The following is a 22,953-nucleotide window of genomic DNA, read 5'->3' on the forward strand; positions in this document are numbered from 1 at the left end:
ATTTAAAAAATTTTAAAAAAGAGTGCTGGTCGAAGCGATTATGTAGGCACATGAGGAAAGCAGTTACAGAACCACAGAGTTCCATGTTAGGTCCTCTTTGTTAAGGTAAGTCATAGGTTTTGTTTTTTTTTTTTTTTCGGTACGCGAGCCTCTCACTGTTGTGGCCTCTCCCGCTGCGGAGCACAGGCTCTGGACACGCAGGCTCAGCGGCCATGGCTCACGGGCCCAGCCGCTCCGCGGCATGTGGGATCTTCCCGGATTGGGGCACGAACCCGCGTCCCCTGCATCGGCAGGCGGACTCTCAACCACTGCGCCACCAGGGAAGCCCAGTCATAGGTTTTAATAATTACTTGTTAGTGTAGCAACAGTATCTGTGATTTTCAAAGGTACAGTTACATTTTTCTAGCTTTATGAAATGTGGGTAGTTACACCTTGTATTTCTAATCTTCCTAATTAAAGGTGATATTTATGGTGATCACTGTGATGATAAACGAGATTGGAAAACTTACATGTAATCAACGTACACATTGTTCCTAGACACAGATGTGTGTGGTGTGAGGCTGGGAGAGCCAGAAGCTGTTTGCAGTGGTGTCTCTGCAGTCTGCCACGCTTCAGCCTTTACTGAACTTCTCTGTACCATCAAATGCAGCATTGCAAGGTGTTCTCTGTCATTTATAGCTGACATTTGATGACCAACTAGTCAGCAGAGACATTAGATCAACAGCTATTTATTTAGTTCTTGCTAGTACCCATCACTATGCTCGGTGCATCACATTTTGGCCATTTATACGTGTACAGCACATGGTGAGCGCTTGCCCAGGAAGCAGGTGTCTGGGACCATCTCCCTAGGGGCATTTGTTAGCCAGAGTTCTCAGTTAGTTCCCTCCCTCAATACCACCCTTTACTTAGACTTATTCCCAGGATCTGGGTGTGGGTTGTGGATTCTTGGGTTTTGAGAGCTACTGTTGCCTTGTAGACTTGATATAAAGCAACACCTTGAGAAAGCCACTTGGAAGAGTGAGCCTCTCCTAGATTCAACGTGAAAATGGCTTTGCTTGTGAGTGACCTTGAGTGACCTGACACACAGCCTTCCCTAGAGCAGGCACTCATTAAGGCTGGTGGAATGAAGAGTGACTCCATCCTGCCATTTTCATGCCCTCCTATTTTCAGAAAAGGCTGTGTTGGGGGCAGTAATGAATGGAAGATAATGGAAGAAGGTGGCAATAGATAGGAGTGAAAAAGGGAGGATAAAGATATAAGGAGAGAAGAGATAATGAGTCTCCATACATCTCTATTCTGTCTTCTTTTTGCGAACACTTTTCTGATCCCATCTTCTAAATCAATAACATAATAGTAGTCTACTGGGACTCTGACACGTTTCTGCATATGCCCCTCGCAGGACTAATTGTGCGCTTGTAATAGTTAAGGTTTGCTTGCTTTTAAGGCATAGCTTAATAAAGTTTCTGTACATGGTTGAAAGAAGTGTGGAGTAAGGATAAAGACTAATCTGTTCACTGGTTAATATAATTTCAGTGGTGCAAGTGAATTGTCAGATTAGAATTTAATGTATATTTATCTTTCTCTAAGGGAAGCCCAGTTATAAATAAGTAAAAGCCACAAGCAGTTGAGATTTCAGTAAACTGTATCACTTGGTTTTTGGGGTTTTTTTAGTAAACTTTAAAAAGAGAAAGAATAAATATATTTTATTGTTGTTACAATTCCTTTGCCTCTATTCCTGAAGGTTCTCTTTCACTTTGTAACTAGAAGCGCCTCAGCTAAAGTAGAAGCTGGGTATCTGGTGTTTCCGGATTACATTTTGAGATACGCCAGAATTCCTACCTGGACACAGGTGTGTATTGCTTCATTCTTGAGTGGCTGGGGATTCTTTTGCAAAGAATACGGAAGTCAGTTTGAGTTTACCCTGGTGGGCAGTTGTTGGATTGTTTGCTCTGGTCATCTTGACTGGTGGTTATTTATTTACATACTTTTTTTTCACCCATGGAAAGTACCTGGAGTGCTTTGACTTCCTGGAAAAAGAACTTTGATTTTCACCCTAAAGTAATTTTATTGCAGAGTTAATCAACACACTGTATTCCAACTATGAAAAGATCATTTAAGTCCTTTCTTTCCTTGCTAGCTTTCCACGTCCAATTCTTTGTCCTTAAGTATGAATGTCTGAATGTTGTTTTATTCTAAGGACCCCGGTTCTGTTTGATTTGTAAGCAGTTTTTGAGACAGCTTGTTGCATTGGGGATGTTCTTGTGTGCTTTAGGAAGCTGGAGAGTTCGGGATCGCTCTCCTTCAGTGTCCCTTTGGACCATCAGACCTTGGTTACTTCCCACACACTGGGGTACGCGTTAGTTTGTCCCGTGGATCTGTGTGCTCCTGTCATTGTAACTGGGGGAGAGTTGTGTAACTGAGTTTAGAAATCCAAAAGGTTATGTTTCAATTCCAACTAATAAAGGTCTGAACAAAAACACAATTGCTAAAGTTTCCTCCAGTTTCTGAGAAAGTTAAGCCAAGTTTCTCTCCAATAAATGTTTGTTTGGAATGGGAGAAAGAACCTTCTGTAGTAGATCTATGATGTGAATGTTGAGTTTTCCAGTGCCCACGGAGTTTAATTATAGTTGTTTAAGTCAATGACTTTCAGAAGTTTTGCCTGTGTCCAGAGTAACAAGTACACGTTACTTTTGTTCCTAGTCTATACAACACATATAAACACACACATATACACACACACATACATTCATATACATACATACGCACATTTGCATCTATATACAATGAAACAAAAGCTTTGTGAAACTACTTACCTTTATTGCATGGCTACATGTGATACCCTCTCTTTTCTCTTCTGTTTTATTCTGTTATATTTTATTAGACAGACGACGTCAGTCCCGACCTACTAAATTGATTTTTATCACTACCTATTAGGTCACAGCCTTTGACTGGCCAAATAATGCTTTCAGAAGACTTCACTTCTGGTGGTAGGGTTTTATTATGCTGTATTCCAGATGGCTCCCTCACAAACCGTGATGGAGTTTCTGCAGCTAGTGCATCCTCATATTACTGTTGTAGGAAGTCCTCGAACACCGGAAGTATCTTGAAATGGAATGCAGATTACTGGTGCATCTCAGAAAAGCCACCTGGTCTGAGAACTGAGCAACGCTGTTGAGCATTCACTCACCGTAGTAAGTCCTCTTCCAGGTTTCCCTCTGTGCCCCCCAGCCCAGGGCCATGCTGGTGGATAAGGGGAAATGCTTGAAAACTCGCAGGCAGGACTGAGCGATTTCCAGCATGGACCTTGCTCCCTGCTGGAGCACAGCTGTGCAGAGCCTGCTAATGCGCGCCGTGCGTTCCTTGCACCTGCTCCCCGGCCCAAGGGAAAGCTCATGAATAGCAATGTCTGACGAATATCTGCCCTAGTCTGGAGATTTCTCTGTCATTATGCTTACTGGCCTGTTGTCCATCCCCCATAGAGGAAAATTAGTTGAGAAGTTCAGTCCATTTAACTTTACTTTCAAATTGTTGGACTCTAGCCTGTATGTATCAGAGATCCTATGTCTGAACTGGAAGAAAAGCTGCATTTTCTTTGAAACACAGTTATTGTAAAAAACTGACGACTGATAAGAGATGCTTTTCTAAATTGTGTTCATATGGACTACACGTTAGCTTATATAAAACCTTAGAGGAAGGGCTTCCCTGGTGGCGCAGTGGTTGAGAGTCCACCTGCCAATGCAGGGGACGCGCGTTCATGCCCCGATCCGGGAGGATCCCACATGCCGCGGAGCGGCTGGGCCCGTGAGCCATGGCCTCTGGGCCTGTGCGTCTGGAGCCTGTGCTCCGCAGCGGAAGAGGCCACAGCAGTGAGAGGCCTGCGTACCGCAAAACAAAACAAAACAAACAAAAACAAAAAACCTTAGAGGAAGATGTCTTTTATTATTTGTATTTCCGTATAACAGAAGCTTGCTTCATTCATAGTTCAGAATTCTAAAACAATTTAAAAATGTTAATGAACATCATTCTAAAATTTGCTCTGCAGATAGAGTCTGTTTGCAGGTCATAGTTTACCCAGTACTCACTCTGTATGGTCTCATTTCATTGCTCTGACAGTCCTGTGAGATGGGCAGGACGGTGGCGTTTATGTTTACCTAACCCTTTTGTGCTGAGAAAGCTGTCCCTGAGAGATGAAGTGTCTTGCCTGAAGCCTTCGAGATAATAATGGAATAGTTGGATTTGAATTCACTTCTTATGACCTAGCCCCTCCCTCTCTGCATGACACTGTGTAGTATCTCTGCTCAATCCTCAGGACAATGGAAGCTTGTCTGGATGCCGTGATGTCACTGTGAATAGTCACCGAACCTTGTAAGCACCTGGTGACACCCTGGTGGTTATTGAGGTTTGTAAGGTTCTTTGCTTTGGCACTAGGTGGGTCTCCACTGCCTGCTTCTTAGTCCACTTTTGCTGTGAGGCTGTGAGCTTTCTCTTTTCACCCACATAGTCGTGCCTGCCTCTTGTCCCCACCACTCTCTGCTCTGGGGTTTCTAATATGTTACCTTGTGTGGAGGGTCTGGACAATCCAGTTTATTACAACAGTAATGACTGGAGGATCATAATAAGATCCGAACCCAGAGTCCTGTGAGTATTGCTATCTGGTAGCACAAGTGTGGCTATCTTGTGTCTTGGCCATATTTTGAGTGATTGAGTGATTGAGTTTTTCAGAAAAGTGATCTCTTAATAAGTGGGATGTTCTGTAATATGTAAATATGTTTTTTCCATGTTTATCTTCTTCTGTTGGATTTTTTTTTTTTTACTACAGTTAAATAAAGCACATGTTTGCATTAATGTTACAGAGTTGTGTCTATATTTGGGCATCCCTGTTCTTTTTGTAAATGTTAAATTTTAAACACATCTATAAAATCACTCTGAGTTTCCAAGTAGGATTACTGCGTTGTTTCACTTAAGCAAGCATTGCTTTTCAGCTTTGGTCTCATCATTAACCACTTTCTCTAGTAATGTGTTGAGTTCTCACTCGCCTCTCTTCTCTCCATCTGATAGCTGGACACCAAATATATATTTTTGCTTTTCATGTGGTTGAAATGGCCTCTCCATATCTTCACTTTCATATCTGCTTCTAAAAACGTCAAAAGATGGTGACAATAAGACATGTTTCTGTTATCTGAAATCAGTTCTACTCCACTAAACTTTTTTGGCCAAACACTTAAGTGACGTTTGATCCTCCTGAACACAAATGGGAATTATATAAAATGTGACTGAAAAAGCTGCTTTGTCTCTGCTTTTTCTGTGAATTTCTTAATAAACCACTAATACACCAATACTTGGAACTAATTTGACCTTTTAATAGTCTCTGTTGAAATAGTCCTCATTTTGGCTCACAGTAGTTGCTCAGTGAATGCTTTGATTTATACATAGGAGAGCTGCAAAAATGCTCGGGTGCAATTTGAATACATTGAAAATAGAGATGTAGAAAATACTTTTTTTCTATGACTCAAGAAATGAGGCTCAAAGAAAAGTAACCATTTCCAAAAGTATTGCTGTCTTTTCTCTCATTCTCCAAGCATAAGAGAATTGATAGAAGAAGCTCACTCCTGATATGAAAAGCTTTTGATATCCAAAATAGTTATTTTGTGTTGTTTGTAAAATCTCAGAGATGATGACAATTGTAAAGATGTCTTTCCTTTTGCATGAAGTGAAATTTCAAAGAATTCTGACTGTTCTGGGTATACCTAGAGAAACCAACTTTAGCAACTCTTCGAGAGAGAGCTTATTGAAGCGATGATCACATATTTTCTTCTCTCGGTGCCATTTGAGAGCATTTTAGTAAATATCTGTATATACTTCCTAAATCGGAGTTATGAAGGTATCTAAGTAGAGTTATCTTAAAAAACAAAGCTAATTTGTCAGGACTCGAGGAACCTCCGAGATAGCCTTGTGTGACAGATGAGAAGTCGGGGTCCAGGGAGGTGAGTTCACTTGCTTTAAGACCTCACAACATGGGACTTCTGTGGTGGTGCAGTGGTTAAGAATCCGCCTGCCAACGCACGCAACACAGGTTTGAACCCTGGTCCGGGAAGATCCCACATGACGTGGAGCAACTAAGCCTATGCACCACACCTACTGAGCCTGTGCTCTGGAGCCCGCAAGCCACAACTACTGAGCCCGCGTGCCACAAATAATGAAGCCCACGCACCTAGAGCCCGTGCTCCGCAACAAGAGAAGCCACTGCGATGAGAAACCTGCGCACCGCAACGAACAGTAGCCCCCGCTCACCGCAACTAGAGAAAGCCCATGAGCAGCAACGAAGACCCAATGCAGCCAAAAATAAATAAATTAAAAAAAAAAAAAAAGTCCTCACAACCAGGAGCAGCCCAGTTAGGCTGTGCCCTTGTGTCCTTTTATACTTTCTTTTTCTTTTTCTTTTTTTTTTTTTGGCGGTACGCGGGCCTCTCGCTGTTGTGGCCTCTCCCGTTGCGGAGCCCAGGCTCCGGACGCGCAGGCTCAGCGGCCATGGCTCACGGGCCCAGCCGCTCCGCGGCATGTGGGATCTTCCCGGACCGGGGCACGAACCCGTGTCCCCTGCATCGGCAGGCGGACTCTCAACCACTGCGCCACAGGGAAGCCCCTTTTCTTCTTTTTTAAATGGTGTTGAGACTGTGTTCCTTTCTATCAGTTTCTTTAATTTTGACACTCCTGACTGCCCTATGAAGGTCAAGTGACAGATTTCTCTGTTGACCTTCCAGAGCAGGTTTTGGAAGTTTTTCATCCACTCTGTATCACACAGAAAGTTTTCTAAATAGATGTGCCGAAAACAAGCAACTTACTGGTGATGGCAAAGGCAAAAGAGGGACAGCATCGACGCTGGAAACAGGCTCTCCTGCGTCACTTTTACTCTGCTTACAAAAGCAAAATTCATTCAGGTTTGAAAGAATTGAAGGAAAAAAAAAAACCCAAAACAAACAGAAAACCCCAAGGGTCTCAGCCTGCAGTCTTTCCTTTGTATGAGCTGAAGTCCTTAGAGACAGTTGAATAACTTAATAGAGTCCTCAGAAGCATACCTGCCTTGAGAGAAATAAGGGCATTTTAAAACTGTGAACTTAGTATTCTGTTTTTGACAGAGAAACTTTTTCCTCTTGAGGAACTGTAGATTTTTATTATCCTTAATAGTTGAATTTGCAGGGATGTGTTAAATAAAAATAGAACACGAAGTAAATGCCAGCTATTTCCATCAACAGAATTGTAGGTGACTTTTATTAGAACTTTACTGATGTTAAGTGAAGAAAGAGGGAAAGAGAAAAGGAGAGAGGAAGAGAGAGAGAAGGGGGGCAGGAAGGGAGAGAGGAAGAGGTAAAACAAAAATGAAAATGGAAAAAGCGCAGATCTGTTCGTCTTGATCAAAGAGGAGGCTCAGAAAAGAGCTGTTTCTGTGGGATACTCTGTCCTCTGTGGATCTTGTAACTCTGTGATTATCTTGCCCTGTGGCAAGACGCCACCCTGAAATTGGTCTGCCAATTTGAAGAATCATTTTCTTGCTTATTTTTAAACTCCTAAGGACAGGGGAAAAGACTGAAGGAGCCTAAATGCTGTGGTTTCCTCAAACCATTATTGTTGTAAATCCTATGGGTCCTGAAATAACTCGCTATTCCTGAAGTTTCAAACTGCCCCCTTGCTCAGAAGACTTGGCAGTTGAAAGGGAAATGATTAGCTCTTTCCTTTAAGCGCTGTCCCCAAGGTTTAAGTGGGTCAAAATTGAAGAATGTGGTGATTGCAGAAGTAAACTACCTTTTTTAAATGGAAATTCTCTAGTTCTTTATACAGAGCTTTGAGTTTTTCAAATATTTTCTAAATCAAACATAAAATATTTTAAATTTATAAATCTTAAGTAACTTAAACATTAGATTATTTGATTTTCTATGCAGAAATCATCAGGAGCCTGGGCATTTTAACTTGGTGTCTTCCTTTGAATGTTTATGTTTTTGCTTGGTGATTAAAAGTAATTATAGTCCAGTAACTCTCTCTGGTTATGGGCTTATGTTTTACTAACAAGTAACTTGTGGCAGAACTTGTGTTCCTTCTGGTTGGCTGGTACATGATCTTGAATACTGTTGATTTGTAGTCTGACTTCTCTTTAGAATGATTTAGGACATTTGTGGACAGAAGAGTTTTTTGTGGACAGAAGAGTTTTGTGGACAGAAGAGTTGCACCTGTTTCTAGAGTTGAAGGTTGGCTATTGTTTTAACTTCCTCGCATTACTCAGATGCTTAGGAAAAAATGATGCAAATGACCTCTTTATTTTTGTTTGGTTGGGTTTTTGTGGGGAGGCTTGCCATTGATTTGTATATTTTGGGAGTCAGTCCCTCCACAGGCACATTGATGAAATATACAGCATGAAAGGTTATGAGTTTATTTTGATGGGTTTTAACCTAGACTCTCCAAAATATAATATGCATGTATTTGGCACACTGACAATGGCAAGGCTTTAAGAGGATGAAATTTACACTCTAGTGGTTTTATTTTTTTCCTATAATACATTCCATTATAAATTCAGTAAGAAAGGGGATCTGGGGTCATTATTATGACATCTTTTGGTGTCCTCCCTCCAGCTGGACACACTGACCTCAACATTCTTGTATGGATACTTCCAGAAAAATTCTTTTTTTTTTTTTTCCTTTTCTACTTCCATCATCCTTCAAACATTTAATTTAGGCTGAGTGAGAGAAGGAAAAACTGCCTTCTGAGTTTGCTCTGACGAACTTGCCTTGAGAGAGAATGGTATCTGTGGGTTTGAAAATGAGGCCCCCTTTGGACTATTAGTTTAAAGAAATGATGATTTATAAAAATTCCACCATAAGTTCAGCTATTCAGTAATTATTATTTAATGTTGAGTTTTAGTACAGTTGTATGTGGGGAAATAATATCTATTTATTTAATTTTTAAGGAGTATGTTAAATATTTTTATGACTTTTCATAGGAATCATTATGCACTTGGATAGATATCTTATGCAGGTTTTATACACGCTCCACTATTTACCTTTGGGTGAAACAGTAGAGTAATAATTCTGGTTTATGCTATAAGCATTGATCATCTATTGTGTTTCAGGCACCTCACAGGGCATTGGAGGTTAGGTGTGAATGAGCAAGTCCTTATTTTGAGGAACTCTCATTTTAGGTGGGCAGACAGAATTGTGACACTATCATAGCTACATAAATAAAGCTGGGGATTCTGCTGGGGGAGAGGAGCGAGGTCAAGGATGGCTTCAGAGAAGTAAAAAAACAGGCTGTGGGGATGGGGGCTGTACTCCAGACAAAGACAGTAATAGTCTGATCCAGGATAGTGCAGGTATGAGACCATATGGAATATGAAACAAAGCTACAGATGGGGCCGCTGAAAGAAATATGGCCGGAAACTTTGGGGAAAAGAATTGAGTTCAAGTCCAAATTTATTGATAGATGAGGAGTTCGGGATTTATTCTTGTGTTTTTTACATAAGTGGAAACATGATTTCTTTTTTTTTTTTTCCTCCCGTAAGGGGGAGAATGGAGCACTAAGTGCTCTTTTGGAAAGATGTAGTAGGTCCAACGGTGGATTAAGAGGTCAGACTTAGAAAGAAAAAATAAACTCTTATAAAGTTATAAAAGAATATTGTCACTTGAGGAAACATCTTAGCCATCAGCACGACCTTTTGAAGCTCCATCAGGCTGGATGAATGGAGCAAGGTTTCACAATAAAGGCTCCTTTCTGCTGCCATTGCCTAGGAGGCATACTGTGCTCCTACATGCGCTAGACTGGAGCCCCATGGACAGCAGTGGAGTCAAGGCAACTCTACATATCTAAGGGAGATCAGGAGAGGCTGTGAGATGATCTAAGCTAAGAGCTCAGGTCAACTTGGACACGCATTCTTACATTCCCTAGGGAAATAGAACCAGAGGGGCCCAAGGGTTCTTGAAAAAAGAAAAACGTCAAATCATTTGGGTGTTAGAAGAGCTAGGGGTCCATGAATGAGATTAGAGACAAATTGCATGATAAGGAACCAAATGAGGGCTTCCTTCTTGGTTGTGATGTCAAGAAGTCTAGACATAGACTTGGCTCTGAAGGAAGAAAATAAAAAGGACATAACTAAGAACTGGCTCAGGAGAGTATATTTTAAAATGGCCAATTAAAGCAGAACTTCCATGATTCCAGGAGGAGATACAGTGATGCGAATGAGGCTACCTAAGACCAGGAGCCGTTGAAGAGCCCCCAGTGCAGTATTTACAGGGTGCCTTGGAGCTTCATAGTTGGTTTGCGTTCAGCACAAAGTAACCTGTCTCCTTAATGAGCCAGGACTGAAACGTCTCCAGAGAGAAGAGTGACTGCAGAGAGGATGAAGGTTGCCTTTGGGATCAAGTAGGTCAGCCCTGGCTGCAGAGTGCAGAAAAATCAAAAAGGGTTCAGGGTCAGATGATATTAGGAGGAGAAAGAACAAAGTCCTGTGTGCCGGATTTTCCAATGATGAGCCAAAACTGCCCACAGAGGTGACCAGACTGGAGTACTGCAACCAGTAGTAGCTTTAAACTAGCCAGTTTAAAGTTATAAGGCTGTCATTTTTTTCCTTCTTTCTCTTGGTTCTGTGGTAGTAATAAATATACAGAAAAACTCAGACTGAGTCTCACTCTTTTCTGAGAAATTCAGAATATTGGTAAGAACTGAAGTATCCTAGCACAGTGGATAAGATGGGAAAGACTAACACTTTGGTAAGATGTTCAGAGAGTGCCATTCAGCCTTGGCCACCAGAATGGCTTCTTCTGTGGTCATTCTCACATAAGCAGCACCAGAGGGTTTCAGCATCTTCAGTTTCTGGCAGTATAGGGGGAAATGGGAGCACTGGTGTTTGGGAATATGTCTTCAGTCTCCTCTGACTTTTAAAGCACTGAGGTATGCCCCAAGATATAGGTATGAAAACAGGCCTTGCCTGATTTCATACCTTTCTATAGTTGATGCGAAACAAACCCTCAAATGGGTACGGAAAAGGGTTTTTCCATCTTTGTCTGACTTTTTTGGGTAAGAGTCAAAATTAGGATGCATAAAGAAAAATATGGTTTGCCTGTTTTTCTTGTAATTTTGTTTTTTGTTTTGCCAGGAACAAAGAATTTTGAGCCCATCTAAGACTCATTCATTATATGCATTATGCAAATTAATTCCTAATTTACCCGCATCCCCATTATTTTATTGAAACCAAACAAACTTTTTTAGCAGGCAAATGAAATAGCACTGCAGCGGTTTGGAAGACCTGAGCATCTAAACATTTTTGGCTGTACGTGTGGCTGCCACTCCCTCTGACCGAGACAATAATATTAAACTTTAACATGATGCAGGATGTTGTAATCCTACAAGAGAGAGAAGTGGTTGGGCTCTAAGGTCATGGTTGGCAAAGGCAAGACCTTTGTTCTGTCCAGAGGGCTGTAAATTCTGTGAGCGAGCGTCATGCTTGGCCCGCTCCCTTCACGCAGGCTTCCTAGGGATTTAGTTTTGTCTTTTTTAATAAAAAAAACTATGTTAGTTTTATATTTTTTTCTTTGTTATTTATTTTCTTTATTTTTTTTGGCTGCGTCGGGTCTTAGTTGCAGCACGCAGGATCTTAGTTGCGGTACGCGGGCTTCTCTCTAGTTGTGGCGTGCAGATTTTCTCTCTCTAGTCGTGGCTCGCGGGTTCCAGAGCACGTGGGCTCTCTCGTTGAGGCACGTGAGCTCAGTAGTTGTGGCGTGCAGGCTCAGTTGCCCCTTGGCATGTGAGATCTTAGTTCTCTGACCAGGGAGCGAATCTGAATCCCCTGCACTGGGAGGTGGACTCTTTACCACTGGACCACCAGGGGAAGTCCCCTTAGGGATTTAGTTCTGAATTTCACTAGCAGTGATCAGTGGTGGTAGATAATAATAATTTTTTTCTTCTAGTTTTATTGAGATATAACTGACATACAGCACTGGTGTACAGCATAATGGTTTGCCTTACATACATCATGAAATGATTAGCACAATAAGCTCAGTGAACAGCCATCATCTCATGTAGATAGAACATTAAGGAAATAGAAGAAAGATGTTTTTTCCTTGTGATGAGAACTCTTGGGATTTACTCTGGACAACATTCATATTCACATACAGCAATGTTAATTATGTTTCTCCTGTTGCACATTCCATCCCTAGTGCTTATTTATCTTATAGCTGGAAGTTTGTACCTTCTGACCACTGTCATCCAGCTCTGCCTCCGCCCCACCCCCCTGCAACCTTCTGGTAACCAGAAATCTGATCTCTTCTTCTATGAGTTTGTTTGTTTTTGGAGTATAATTGACCTACAGAACTATGTTAGTTCCCGGTACACAACATAGTGATTTGATATTTCTATGCATTTCAGAATGATCACTGTGGTAAGTCTAGTTATCACCTGTCACCACACAAAGATATAATTATTGGCTATATTCCCCACACTGTACATGTCATACCTGTAACATTATTTTGTAACTGAAAATTTGTACCCCTTAATCTCCCTCACCTATTTCTCTCCTCCCTCCACCCCCAGATGATAATTTTAATGAATAGTTCTTATTCTTTTTGCCTAGTTTAAACAGTGTGCCTTTTCAGGTTTTATTTCTCAAACCTATTCACAGTTGTTTGATGGTGAAACAAGGGATTTGTTTTTTAAAATGATTTTTGATATTAATAAAAGCCTATTCCATTTCCACTGCTTGTGTTTAATGTTGTGACTTTTCAGATGGTGATACCTATCATTTCGCTAATCAAACAGAAGATGGTATTTGTATTGTTTAGCAGTGTTATATCATGGAAAGATTTTTTTTTTCCAGTAAAAATTTAGCCATAGTAAGTACAGTGATATGGGGAAAATAGGCTTTAAGCCCTTGTGATCATAAATTGAAGTCCGTTTAAAAAGAAAAAAAAAAATCATACCCCTTCTCCAACAGTTGCTACCTTGCTAAATGGATTCGTTTCCTTGAGCTGTTGTACCAGAGTACCACAAATGGGGTTGCTTAACACAACAGGAATTTCTTCTGTTCTGGTTCAGGAGGCCAGAGTCTGAAATCAAGGTGCCTGCAGGGCCTTGCTCCCTCCCAAGGCTCAGGGAGAAAATCCTTCCTTGCCTCTTCCAGCTTCTGATGACTCTAGGCATTCCTTGCCTTGTGGCCACATAACTCTCATCCTTGCCTCTTCACGTGGCCTTCTCTGTGTGTCCTTTTCTATCTCTTATAAAGACACTGTTACTGTCCTTAACACCACCCTAATCCAAGATGTCATCTCATCTTGATCCTTATCTCAAGCATGCCTACAGAGACTGTATTTCCAAATAAGGTCACATCCTGAGGTTCTGGGTAGACAGGAATTGCGGGGGGCGGGGGGGCGGGGAGGAAGAGAGACAGTATTCAACCCATTACATTAAATTATAGATGTTTTAACCTGTAGCTTGGTTAGATGGTAATAGGCAAGAAGCTGTCATTGATCATTATTAATTTTGCATATTCTTCTATTATATAATTATTATGTAACTTATCACATTGTATTACAATTATTTATTTACCTACTTGCCTCTTGCATTAAATCATAAGAAGGCAAAGATTGTCTTTTTTCCTGATATAATGCACCTAACAAAATGGTTATTTATGTTATATTAATATACATATCTACATATATCACAGCAAAAAATGAATGGAGTAGGTTAGGTTAGAAGGATAGAATCTTAGAGTAATTTAGTCCCTACCTTCAGTCCATACCTTTACAGGTCATGAATTGCTCTAGAGACCAGCTAGATAAGCCTACAGATGTGGCTACAGTCATGTTCTCTTTACTTTCCAATTCAGTGTGCTTTCTAGCACATCAAATCATCTCTATATTAAAAGGTTTAACTGTGAGTATTCATAGAGTGCTGTTAAAAGCACGCAACCACCCCAAACCCTGGGTACTAACCTATGTTCAGAAGCCTTATCTCTCCAGGGTGTAGAATTTCTCTCGCTGTGTGCAATTTTAAAAGTTGAATCTAACCCACAAGAATACTTTCAGGAATATCTTTGCAATTCATACATTGCAGAGAAGACCACTTGAGATAGGAAAGGATGAAGAATGACTCCGACCATCTGTGGGGAGGGTCACATGTTGAGATGGGAAAGGCTGAATCAGGTGGTTTGACTTTGATCTTGAGGCAGCTGCTAATTAGTTGAGCAAATCACTTCATCTCTGAACCGGTTTCCCCAATGAGATGAGCTGGTTCCTTCCAGTTCTGTTCTAAGAGTTAATATCACTGTTTGTCATTCCACATGCAGGTTTCTTTTCATCCCAACTAGCTTCTGGCTAAGAACCTCTTCCATTTCTCTGTGGTCATAGCAACTGGTACAGTGACTTCCTCATGGTAGGGAACTTATTATTTTTTTTTATTTTTTTATTTTCTTGCGGTACGCGGGCCTCTCACCGTTGTGGCCTCTCCCGTTGCGGAGCACAGGCTCCGGACGCGCAGGCTCAGCGGCCATGGCTCACGGGCCCAGCCGCTCCACGGCATGTGGGATCTTCCCGGACCGGGGCACGAACCCGTGTGCCCTGCATCGGCAGGCGGACTCTCAACCACTGTGCCACCAGGGAAGCCCTGGTAGGGAACTTATTAACCAGGCCCTGCTAGTGATTCTGGAAGGTGAGGAGCAGAAACCCAGCCAGGCTATGCTGAACCTCATGTCTAAAGCCAAAAGGCTCAGAGCATCCATCGTATGTAGCCAGGGCTGCAGCAAGCACCCCAGGACACAGACAGACAGATAGATTGGTTCTGAGTCAGTTTCCTGTATCCTGTGGAGTCAAAAGGAAGACCTGCACACAGCAACGGGCCTTGTGAACAATGGTCACTTCCTGTGACCAGGAGAGTCTGAGGGCCGGGGGTGGCCACTCACGGTTCAGACAGCACTTTCAGGCAGGGTGCTCCCGAGGCCACATCTGTAGACTGTTTCTCTTCAGATCTGCAATAAAACTCCTCCTCTCCCTTTTTAACCTGTGTTAAAGAGTTTACAGTAAAGTAAACCTTGAACTTGCAAGAGTGAATTTAGCTTTCCCGTGGAGGGGGAGATAACTAATACTCTGCTTATGGGTACAATAGCGTTGGATATTCACATACTCCGATGCCAACTTAACTATATTCATCTTTGTTTCCTCGTGTGAAAAATGGCAGTGCCACAGAAGTTTCAAAAAACCCTCCACACGCAAGAGGGAGGGGATGTGGGGATATATGTATATGTATAGATGATCCACTCTGTTGTAAAGCAGAAACTAACACAGCATTGTAAAGCAATTATACTCCAATAAAGATGTTTAAAAAAATTTTTTTAATTAAAAAATAAATTAAAAACCCTCCCCGTTTTTTATCCTAACACACAAGTATATTAATAGTAGTTGTAATAGTGGTAGTCGACCCTTTTGTAGCGCTTTTACTATTTGTCTGGCACTGTTTCGAGCACTTCACACATATCCACCTACTCAGCTGTGTGCACAATGTCATATCATCATGTTCAGGGCTAATTCTGTACCAGTATATGAGTTGTTCCACATCAGAGAAAAAAGAGTGTGACTAGCAAAAGAATAATGATGTCAGAGAATAGTTGTGAGAATTAATAGCAAACAGGGAAACCGAATCGAGTGATTTCTTTTTTGTGTTGTGGATCACGTGAGGTGCTCCATCTGCTGCAATGGAAAATGCTGAGAGATAAGAGAAACGGGCTGGCTCTCGTGCTGCCCCGCACTGAACCACACGAACATCGACTGCTCGCCCCCGGCTCCCCTCACTTTCCAAGATGATCCTGGCTGATTCCAGGGTGTGAAACTCCGTATGAAAGATAGGGAGGTGTCAGCAGCTCAGCCCAGAAAGCTGGGGATTGGGCAGTGGCTTCCTGTAATCCCAGGCGCTGGCTGACTGCCCCGCTCCTGGCAGTGCGGGCTGGGAGGTGGGCTGGGAGACAGCTGTGCTAGCACTGCAGCCCGCACCGGCCGTGGAACACTGGCCCCTCATGGAACTGCCTCAGTATGTTCTGCCTGAAAGGTGAGGGGGCTTCGGGCCCGCTGGGGTGGTGAAGCTACAGTTAGAAAAAGGTTCGTTTGGCATCAGAGTCTAAATCCAAGAGCTAGTTCTCTTAAAACCAAAGTTTGAGGGAGTTTTGTTAAGCATGAAAGTGAAAAAGTCAGTGTTCTTTTTTGGTTGCAAACAGGAAGAAAGACCTCCTGCTGGGGAGATGGAATTTTTCTTTTAGACAGAGAGGATATTTCTCTGTTTGGATGCGTTTTGGATGTGTTTTGTCATAGACAAGAGTAATTAAAAGTTTAGAATGAAAGGAAACTTAGTCTAAGTGGGAATGGTTTACAGCTGTAGTATGAGTCCTGTTAAGAGAAGTTTTCATGTGATGATTTGCTTCTGTAAAGGGTTAGAGTGAGTAGAAAGGGGGGAGCGATTCTATTGCTTTCAGCTTTAATGTGTGAATCCAGGAATCAAACTAATTTTTACCGTAGAACAGACTTCTCATTCTAGCTATGTGTGTCTGGATTATAGTACTTTGGGAAGTACTGGAAGATGGGGAATATATGTAGTGATTCCCCCATTAGTTGGAGAGTATTTTCTCTTCTTAGGCAGTTATTTTTTCTTCAACACTATTTTTCTTCCAACTCTTGTCATAATGTAATTAATTTAAGCATTTAAGAATGTGTTTTTTGATGAGGTTGTTGGAATGGGGGAGTTAAAATGAATTTCCTTGGAACCAGAGTAGACTATTTTGTTCATATCTTTTGGTGTATATCATTGTGTTGATGCGAAATTCTTCATGGCTTTTTAATTTTTGGAAATAAAGTGGTCCTGGCTTGCTTTGCTGATTTGCCCCTTTGTCCTGAGTCTATTACTGAGGTGTTGACCAGGGTTCTCTAGTCTCACCCTTTATAGATTTAACCCTGACACCTTAAAAACCACCAAAGCCTTTAATATTAAACTTTGAGTTTGGGTTGTTTGTTTATATGGTTGGTATAAGTTTGATCAAATCGACGGGGTAAAAGCAGAAAAGAACATCACATCTTTCTCTCCCTAAGAATTCAACTAGGGTGCTTCCCTGGTGGCACAGTGGTTAAGAATCCACCTGCCAGTGCAGGGGACACGGGTTCAAGCCCTGGTCCGGGAGGATGCCACATGCCGCGGAGCAACTAAGCCCGTGCACCACAACTACTGAGCCTGTGCTCTAAAGCCCACGAGCCACAACTACTGAGCCAGCGTGCCACAACTACTGAAGGCCGCACGCCTAGAGCCCGCCACAGCTAGAGAAAGCTGCACACGGCAACGAAGACCCAATGCAGCCCAAAATAAATAATAAATAAATTTATTTATTAAAAAAAAGAATTCAACTAATTCTTACTCTAAAGTGTATCTAGTTGCAATGGATTTCTAAGGAGCCCCATCAGCAGAAATGAATTTGAATATTTCTGAAAAATAATTTTAGGTGAAATGAGTTATGGGCTTTCCTGATGCTTTCTCAAAAAATTGTTTGCGCAAATAAAAAGTGTAACTATGAAGAGCCAAAATTCAGTATCATTGGATGAGTGTGCCTCCTAACCGAGTGTCATTTCCCCAGCTGAAATCATTATGATCTAATGACAGCTTCCGGTTTAGGATTTTTAATTGAATGCAGGTGTGGAGTTGTTGCAGGGCATGACTTCCGCTGCTTCAGCGTGTTTGCCTCCACCCATTCCCATCACAGCAATTTCATTTTATTAAAGAATATATCAATTTCATGGACTCTTAGTTTCCGAGGTAACTTGGGAGATTTTAGAAAGTCAAGTGAATGGCATGTGATGACAACTGAATGCTTTCATGCTGAAGTGTGTGTTCTAATCAGGACTCCACGATCCCTTTTTTAAAAAAAACAACCCACTTTCCCATCTCCCAGCAGCCAGGACAGCATTTGACATTTTGCTCTCTTCCTGTGATTTATAGCCTCTTGATTTACAATAATGATTTTTAGGTTGCCCTCTGTCCTACACGTGAGGCCAACCCAAGATAAAGTCATGGTGAGTAAGATTAAACACAGGAATATCAAGGGCTGCTTGTGTTGCTTTGTGTTCCTACTGCATTTGTGTTTCCCTCTGATGGAGGCTTTTTCAGAGGACTTCATTAATTGGCCTGTTTCTGTGGCTCCCTGAGGTCCTAGGAACTATTGGTTATGATTAGTGTGGACATTAAAGGAAGCATGATTGCCCGTCTTTTGGGTTCAATTGTGTCTTTGTGTATTTCTTTTAATTGTTGAAGAAAACACAGCAGACAGCCTCCCACATGGATTCAGGGTTTCCTTTTCTCCATTTATACTTCTTTTTTTCTGAAGTCATGTCTACTCAGCTTTTGGTCAATTTGGTGCTAGAAGAAGTGTCTTCTTGGAAGAGAGATGTCATCTTTGTCACTGTTGTTGGCTATAATAGCTCATATAGTTACAATCACCCTCTACTGTTGCCATTGAAATAGCTCAGCTACATTCACTCCACCCACGTTTGCTTCCTATGGGCAACATCTGAGCTCCCAGTCTCTGGGAAGATGTTCTCTCAAGTTCTGCCAAGGTCCTTGTCGTTAACAAAGCCGAGGTATGTTGTTCCTTCACTGTGTAATCAGCAGTCTGGGAAGTGAGTTTCCAGCCAGTCAAATAATATGATTCACAGGAAACTACCATGCATATATTATATACCATTCATGGATGACTTTATTCAAAAAATTAGAATAAAATATTTTTACTTCCAAAACTGCATGGAACATAATTAAGTTTCTCCGAGATGATTCAGAAATGCAGATTTCTTAATTACAGTGCACCAGCTTCATCTTTATAAATATTAATTATCTTTTCAGTACATCTCTAACTCTGAAGACTATCTTTTTCTTTTAATTTCCAGTCTATCACAGATAAGTATTTTGTAAAACATAAAATCACATGCTGTGGGCTGTCACCACAATGTCAAACAGGTGTAATAAAGTTCTTAAACATTTTATTTCATTTTCTGTAGTAATCTTACTGTAGACTGGTAACAAAGCATTGGCACTTGTAAGTAGACAAATCTGTATAGTTAGTAGACACTTCTGTATTAGTTTCCTAGAGCTGCTATAACAAATTACCACCAAGTGAGTGGCTTAAAACAGGAATTTCTTCTTTCAGTTCTAGAGGCTAGAGTGTGACCTCAGGTGCTGACAGGGTCTTGTTCCCTGTGAAGTCTCTAGGGCAGAATCTTTCCTTGCCTCTTCCAGTTTCTGGTGGCCTCAGGTATTTCATGGCTTGTGGCAGCACCTATGACTCTGTCTTCACATGGCCTTTCTACCTGTGGGTCTCTCTGTGACTCTCTGTCACTTGATTTTCTTATTAGGACACCTGTCATTGGATTTGGGTTCTACCCTAATCCAGTATATGAGCTCATCTTAACTGACTACATCTGCAGACTCTACTTCCAAATAAGGGCACATTCTGAGGTTCCCAGTGGACATGGATTTTGGGGGGGACATTAGTCACTGTATTAGAATGGACCAGGCATAGTCACATGGATTGAGGGTAGCATTATAGGAGGTGTATTTAATGGAGAGCTGTAAGAATGGCTGTCCAGTGTAGCTGCTGTGATGATGTATTTGAAATGTGTAGCATTGCAAGTTTGACAAGTTTGTATGTGTAGGTAGAAGGGTTGAATGTACCCACTACGATCAGTCAAGCAAAAGAAAATGTTGCCTTTTTATTTCCTATAAAGGATCCAGTTTCCTTCATGTACTCTGATCCTGCTGAGATGGGGAAAAACAAAAAACAAAATTGAACTTCAGTTCACTGCAGTCAACTCAGTGTGAGCCAAAAATTTAAACAGTTGCATTAGCTCCGCTCAGGCTGTTGGATGAACTGGTCTCTCAGAATTCTCCTATTATCTCCTTCTCTCCAAAGTGGATTCTGTTAAGTTCCTCCCTTATTAATACAACAGAAGTGATGCATGCTAAGTTATGTACTTTTGAATCATTGACTTTCTCATTACCTAATTTTTTGAAATGTTAAAGTAGGATACTTCCATGTAGTTGCGTTTAAAACATAAGGTATTTTTAAAAATGTCCTCACTCTTAATATGGAAAGGATTAGTACATACATCCTTTTGTACTCTAAGAATAATTTCAGTGCGTTTCGTGAGAATCGTGAATGTTATGTTTCTGAATTTAACACTGATTTTACCTGGCCGGCATTCTCTCCAGGGATTTAAACCTGGCTTTGGGGTTGGACTAGATTCTTTCCCTTCCTCTCCTCTTACTGTCATCCAAGATCCAGAAATTGAGTTTCATGGTTTGGAAAAGTGGCGCATTCTGTACAGTGGGTGTATCCCAGCTGCCTACATACTCAGCATGGTAGGGTCCTGTCTGCATCCTTTTCTGCTTCACAAGTTACAGATTTAGGAAAGCCTTTAGGTTGTCCAATAATAGCAGAGTTATGTTGGAGATTACAGCTATGAACTATGTCAGGCATGTATTTCTACTCCCGAGAGGGCAGTTCATCGTAGAAATTCAGCTCTGTCCTTCCTCCTCGTGCACCCTGGAACAGATCACAGGCCTCTCTCCAGTTGTCTCGTGTATGTTGTACATGTAAAAGAATTCCTTAGATTCTTTTCTTGGCAACATTTGGAAAATAATGTCTGGAATCAGAAGCAGATTTGTTATTTCTGTGCTGAAACAAGTGCATTTTTCAAGTTAGCAAGCAACCATTTGCTCTGGAAGTTTCCCCGCCCCTTCTTAAATCCAGTAATAACCTGTCAAGTAAGTGTTGAGCAAGGTTCATGCTATTTTACTATTTGATTCTGAGCATCATTTTAAAAGGCTTGAACAATCAAAATGCAAAGTGACCCTGGGAATATTGCATCTGTGTGAATCTGGACATTTCATTATCATACATTCAGATTTTGAGTTTTACTTAAATTAGGAGCAGCCTTTAGGACCACAGTCCTGCAAGCCCTTCCTCCTTTCATTTAAAAATGGCATATAATTGCTAGCCCATAACCTATAGCTACCAAGAGGAATTCGCATTTGCTAAATCTGCAATTTAAAGTAGCACTTTTAATAAACACACTGATGATATCATGCATTTTTCAAACTGGCGGGCAAAGCCCTTGAAATTTAATAAACCAAACAAAGCTGGCCCTTTATTTCCTTTGTCTTTCCCTTGAAAACTTTATCACGCTTTCCAGTTCTCTTTCTTCCTTCCACTACTAATCAAAATCTTGCTTTTAAATATGTTGCAGTAGAAGCCAGATCACTGTGCTGAAGAGGTGATATAATAAAAACTAGGAGATGCCATCCTTAAGGAATGAAAGAGTAGTTAACAGAGCTTTGCTGCCTGAAGCACGCAGGGCTGGGGGTCTGCTTGTCTGTGGAGCATGCTCTGTGCAAGGATAGTGCCCTGGGTGATTTGGTGGAACTGAATCAAATGACTCGAATTACCAAAAGCTTTGGCAGAGGTTTCCGTTAGATCCTCCATTTGAATATCTCCTGTCCCATTTTTACCTATTTTTGTTTTCTTTCTTTGCTGATTTCCGTGTCTCTTTTTTTCTAGTTTTTCCCTTTCCTCCTCTCCTCGTCCTCTGATTGCTCATTGAGGGGGCTGCATCATACCTAAGCTGGCTTGAACTCCCTCTGGTTACGAAGGTGCAGATCAGTAATCTGCACACGCGTTAGTAAAGGTGATAGTTAATAGACGAAGGCAGATGGACCAGTGTGATAAAGGCAATTTACCACTCAGGACATCATGTCACCACCATCAGCCAGGCACAAAGGTATGCAGGGGTACGTATTTTTCTATTTTAAACATCAGAAGAAAATACTGCCGAACAACCTAAGGGCCTTTAAGCAATTAATAGCTTTTGCATGATTGAACGTATTGGGGACGCAGGGTAGGAAGATGGATATTCCTAGATTTGAAAAATGTCCATTGTTTTTTAAAGCATACATAGCAGTTGGATTTGAAATTAAGAGGTCTTCATTTGACAGGCAGTAGTATAATGACCAACTATTGGGTATCATATATGAGCAATGTCCGTGCTCCATCTGCTGATTATGTCATGTTTATCGGGTTTTGTTAACTTAAATTGGGTTTAGAATTTGTATTGTTGTTACTGTCAAAATGTGGCTAATACTGAGAGCCATTGAGACAAAGGCCATGCTGGCTTGAATGAGGACTTAATTTGGGGGGGTGGGCTTGCACGATAAGAGCAGTGTGAGTGCTTGTCGCCACTTCTTCGTTGGAATGTCTTCTTATAACAAAAAGATATAAATAGCATAAATTGAGCTTTAGAAACTGGGAGTTGAAATATAGTTTAAGTGAATTTATATTTAAGTGGAGTATGGTTCTCAAAGGTCAGATTATATATTACATGTTTGTTCTTGAGAGATTTGGCAAGAGGCAAGACAGCATTTGGAAACAAAAGAGAAAAATTCCCTCCTCTGATGACCATAAGAGGACATCTATTCTCCTTGTGGTTTTATTTCACTGAGTGAAACTGTGCAAGCTTTGGAAACTTTTAGAATGAAAGTTGGGACACCTGCCTCTGCTCGCTGATATGTGGAGGGGGAGGGGCGCCCTGCGACTTGCCCAGGGTGTTCTTAAGACAGGGAAGAGAGAGGGCGTCCAGAATGGTTAAGGTGGCTTCAGGAAAGGCAGGAGTCCAGGAGATTCCAGAGTTGGTAGAAGGTTGGCTGGGGAAACTGAGAAGCTGAGAGTAGTGCCTTTTCTGGTTTCAAACAGAAAAGGTTCCTCAGCAAGTGAAGAGGGAGCCTCAGAAGATGCCTGTGAGGTGGCATGGTGAGGGAGAACAAGGCATGTGGGAGCACCTAGCCCCAGATGGTACTCCGTCTCTCCCTCCTTGGCCATCTCTTACAAATTTGGAGTTTCTCTTTAAC

General features: G+C 41.4%; 1 protein-coding gene and 1 long non-coding RNA gene across 7 annotated transcripts in view; both read left to right on the top strand.

The window, feature by feature from the left end:
- The window catches only part of NHSL1 (NHS like 1), a 238,170-nt gene that overhangs the window by 118,932 nt on the left and 96,285 nt on the right, over positions 1 to 22,953 (top strand). The window contains exon 1 of one of the 6 annotated variants that reach the window (XM_033406320.2): positions 16,041 to 16,071. The exons of the other annotated variants lie outside the window; for them this stretch is intronic. Coding sequence (XP_033262211.1) covers positions 16,056 to 16,071 — 16 coding nt within the window. The 5' untranslated portion in view covers positions 16,041 to 16,055. Of the gene's footprint in view, positions 1 to 16,040; positions 16,072 to 22,953 lie in introns of those variants that run through there. 6 annotated transcript variants of the gene reach the window in all.
- On the top strand, positions 6,434 to 10,126 carry LOC117196707 (uncharacterized). Its single transcript, XR_004477024.2, has 2 exons — positions 6,434 to 8,167; positions 8,198 to 10,126. It is a non-coding gene; the product is annotated as an uncharacterized LOC117196707 (long non-coding RNA).

The sequence above is a fragment of the Orcinus orca genome, chromosome 12, assembly GCF_937001465.1.
Source record: "Orcinus orca chromosome 12, mOrcOrc1.1, whole genome shotgun sequence".
NCBI classification, from domain to species: Eukaryota; Metazoa; Chordata; class Mammalia; order Artiodactyla; family Delphinidae; genus Orcinus; species Orcinus orca.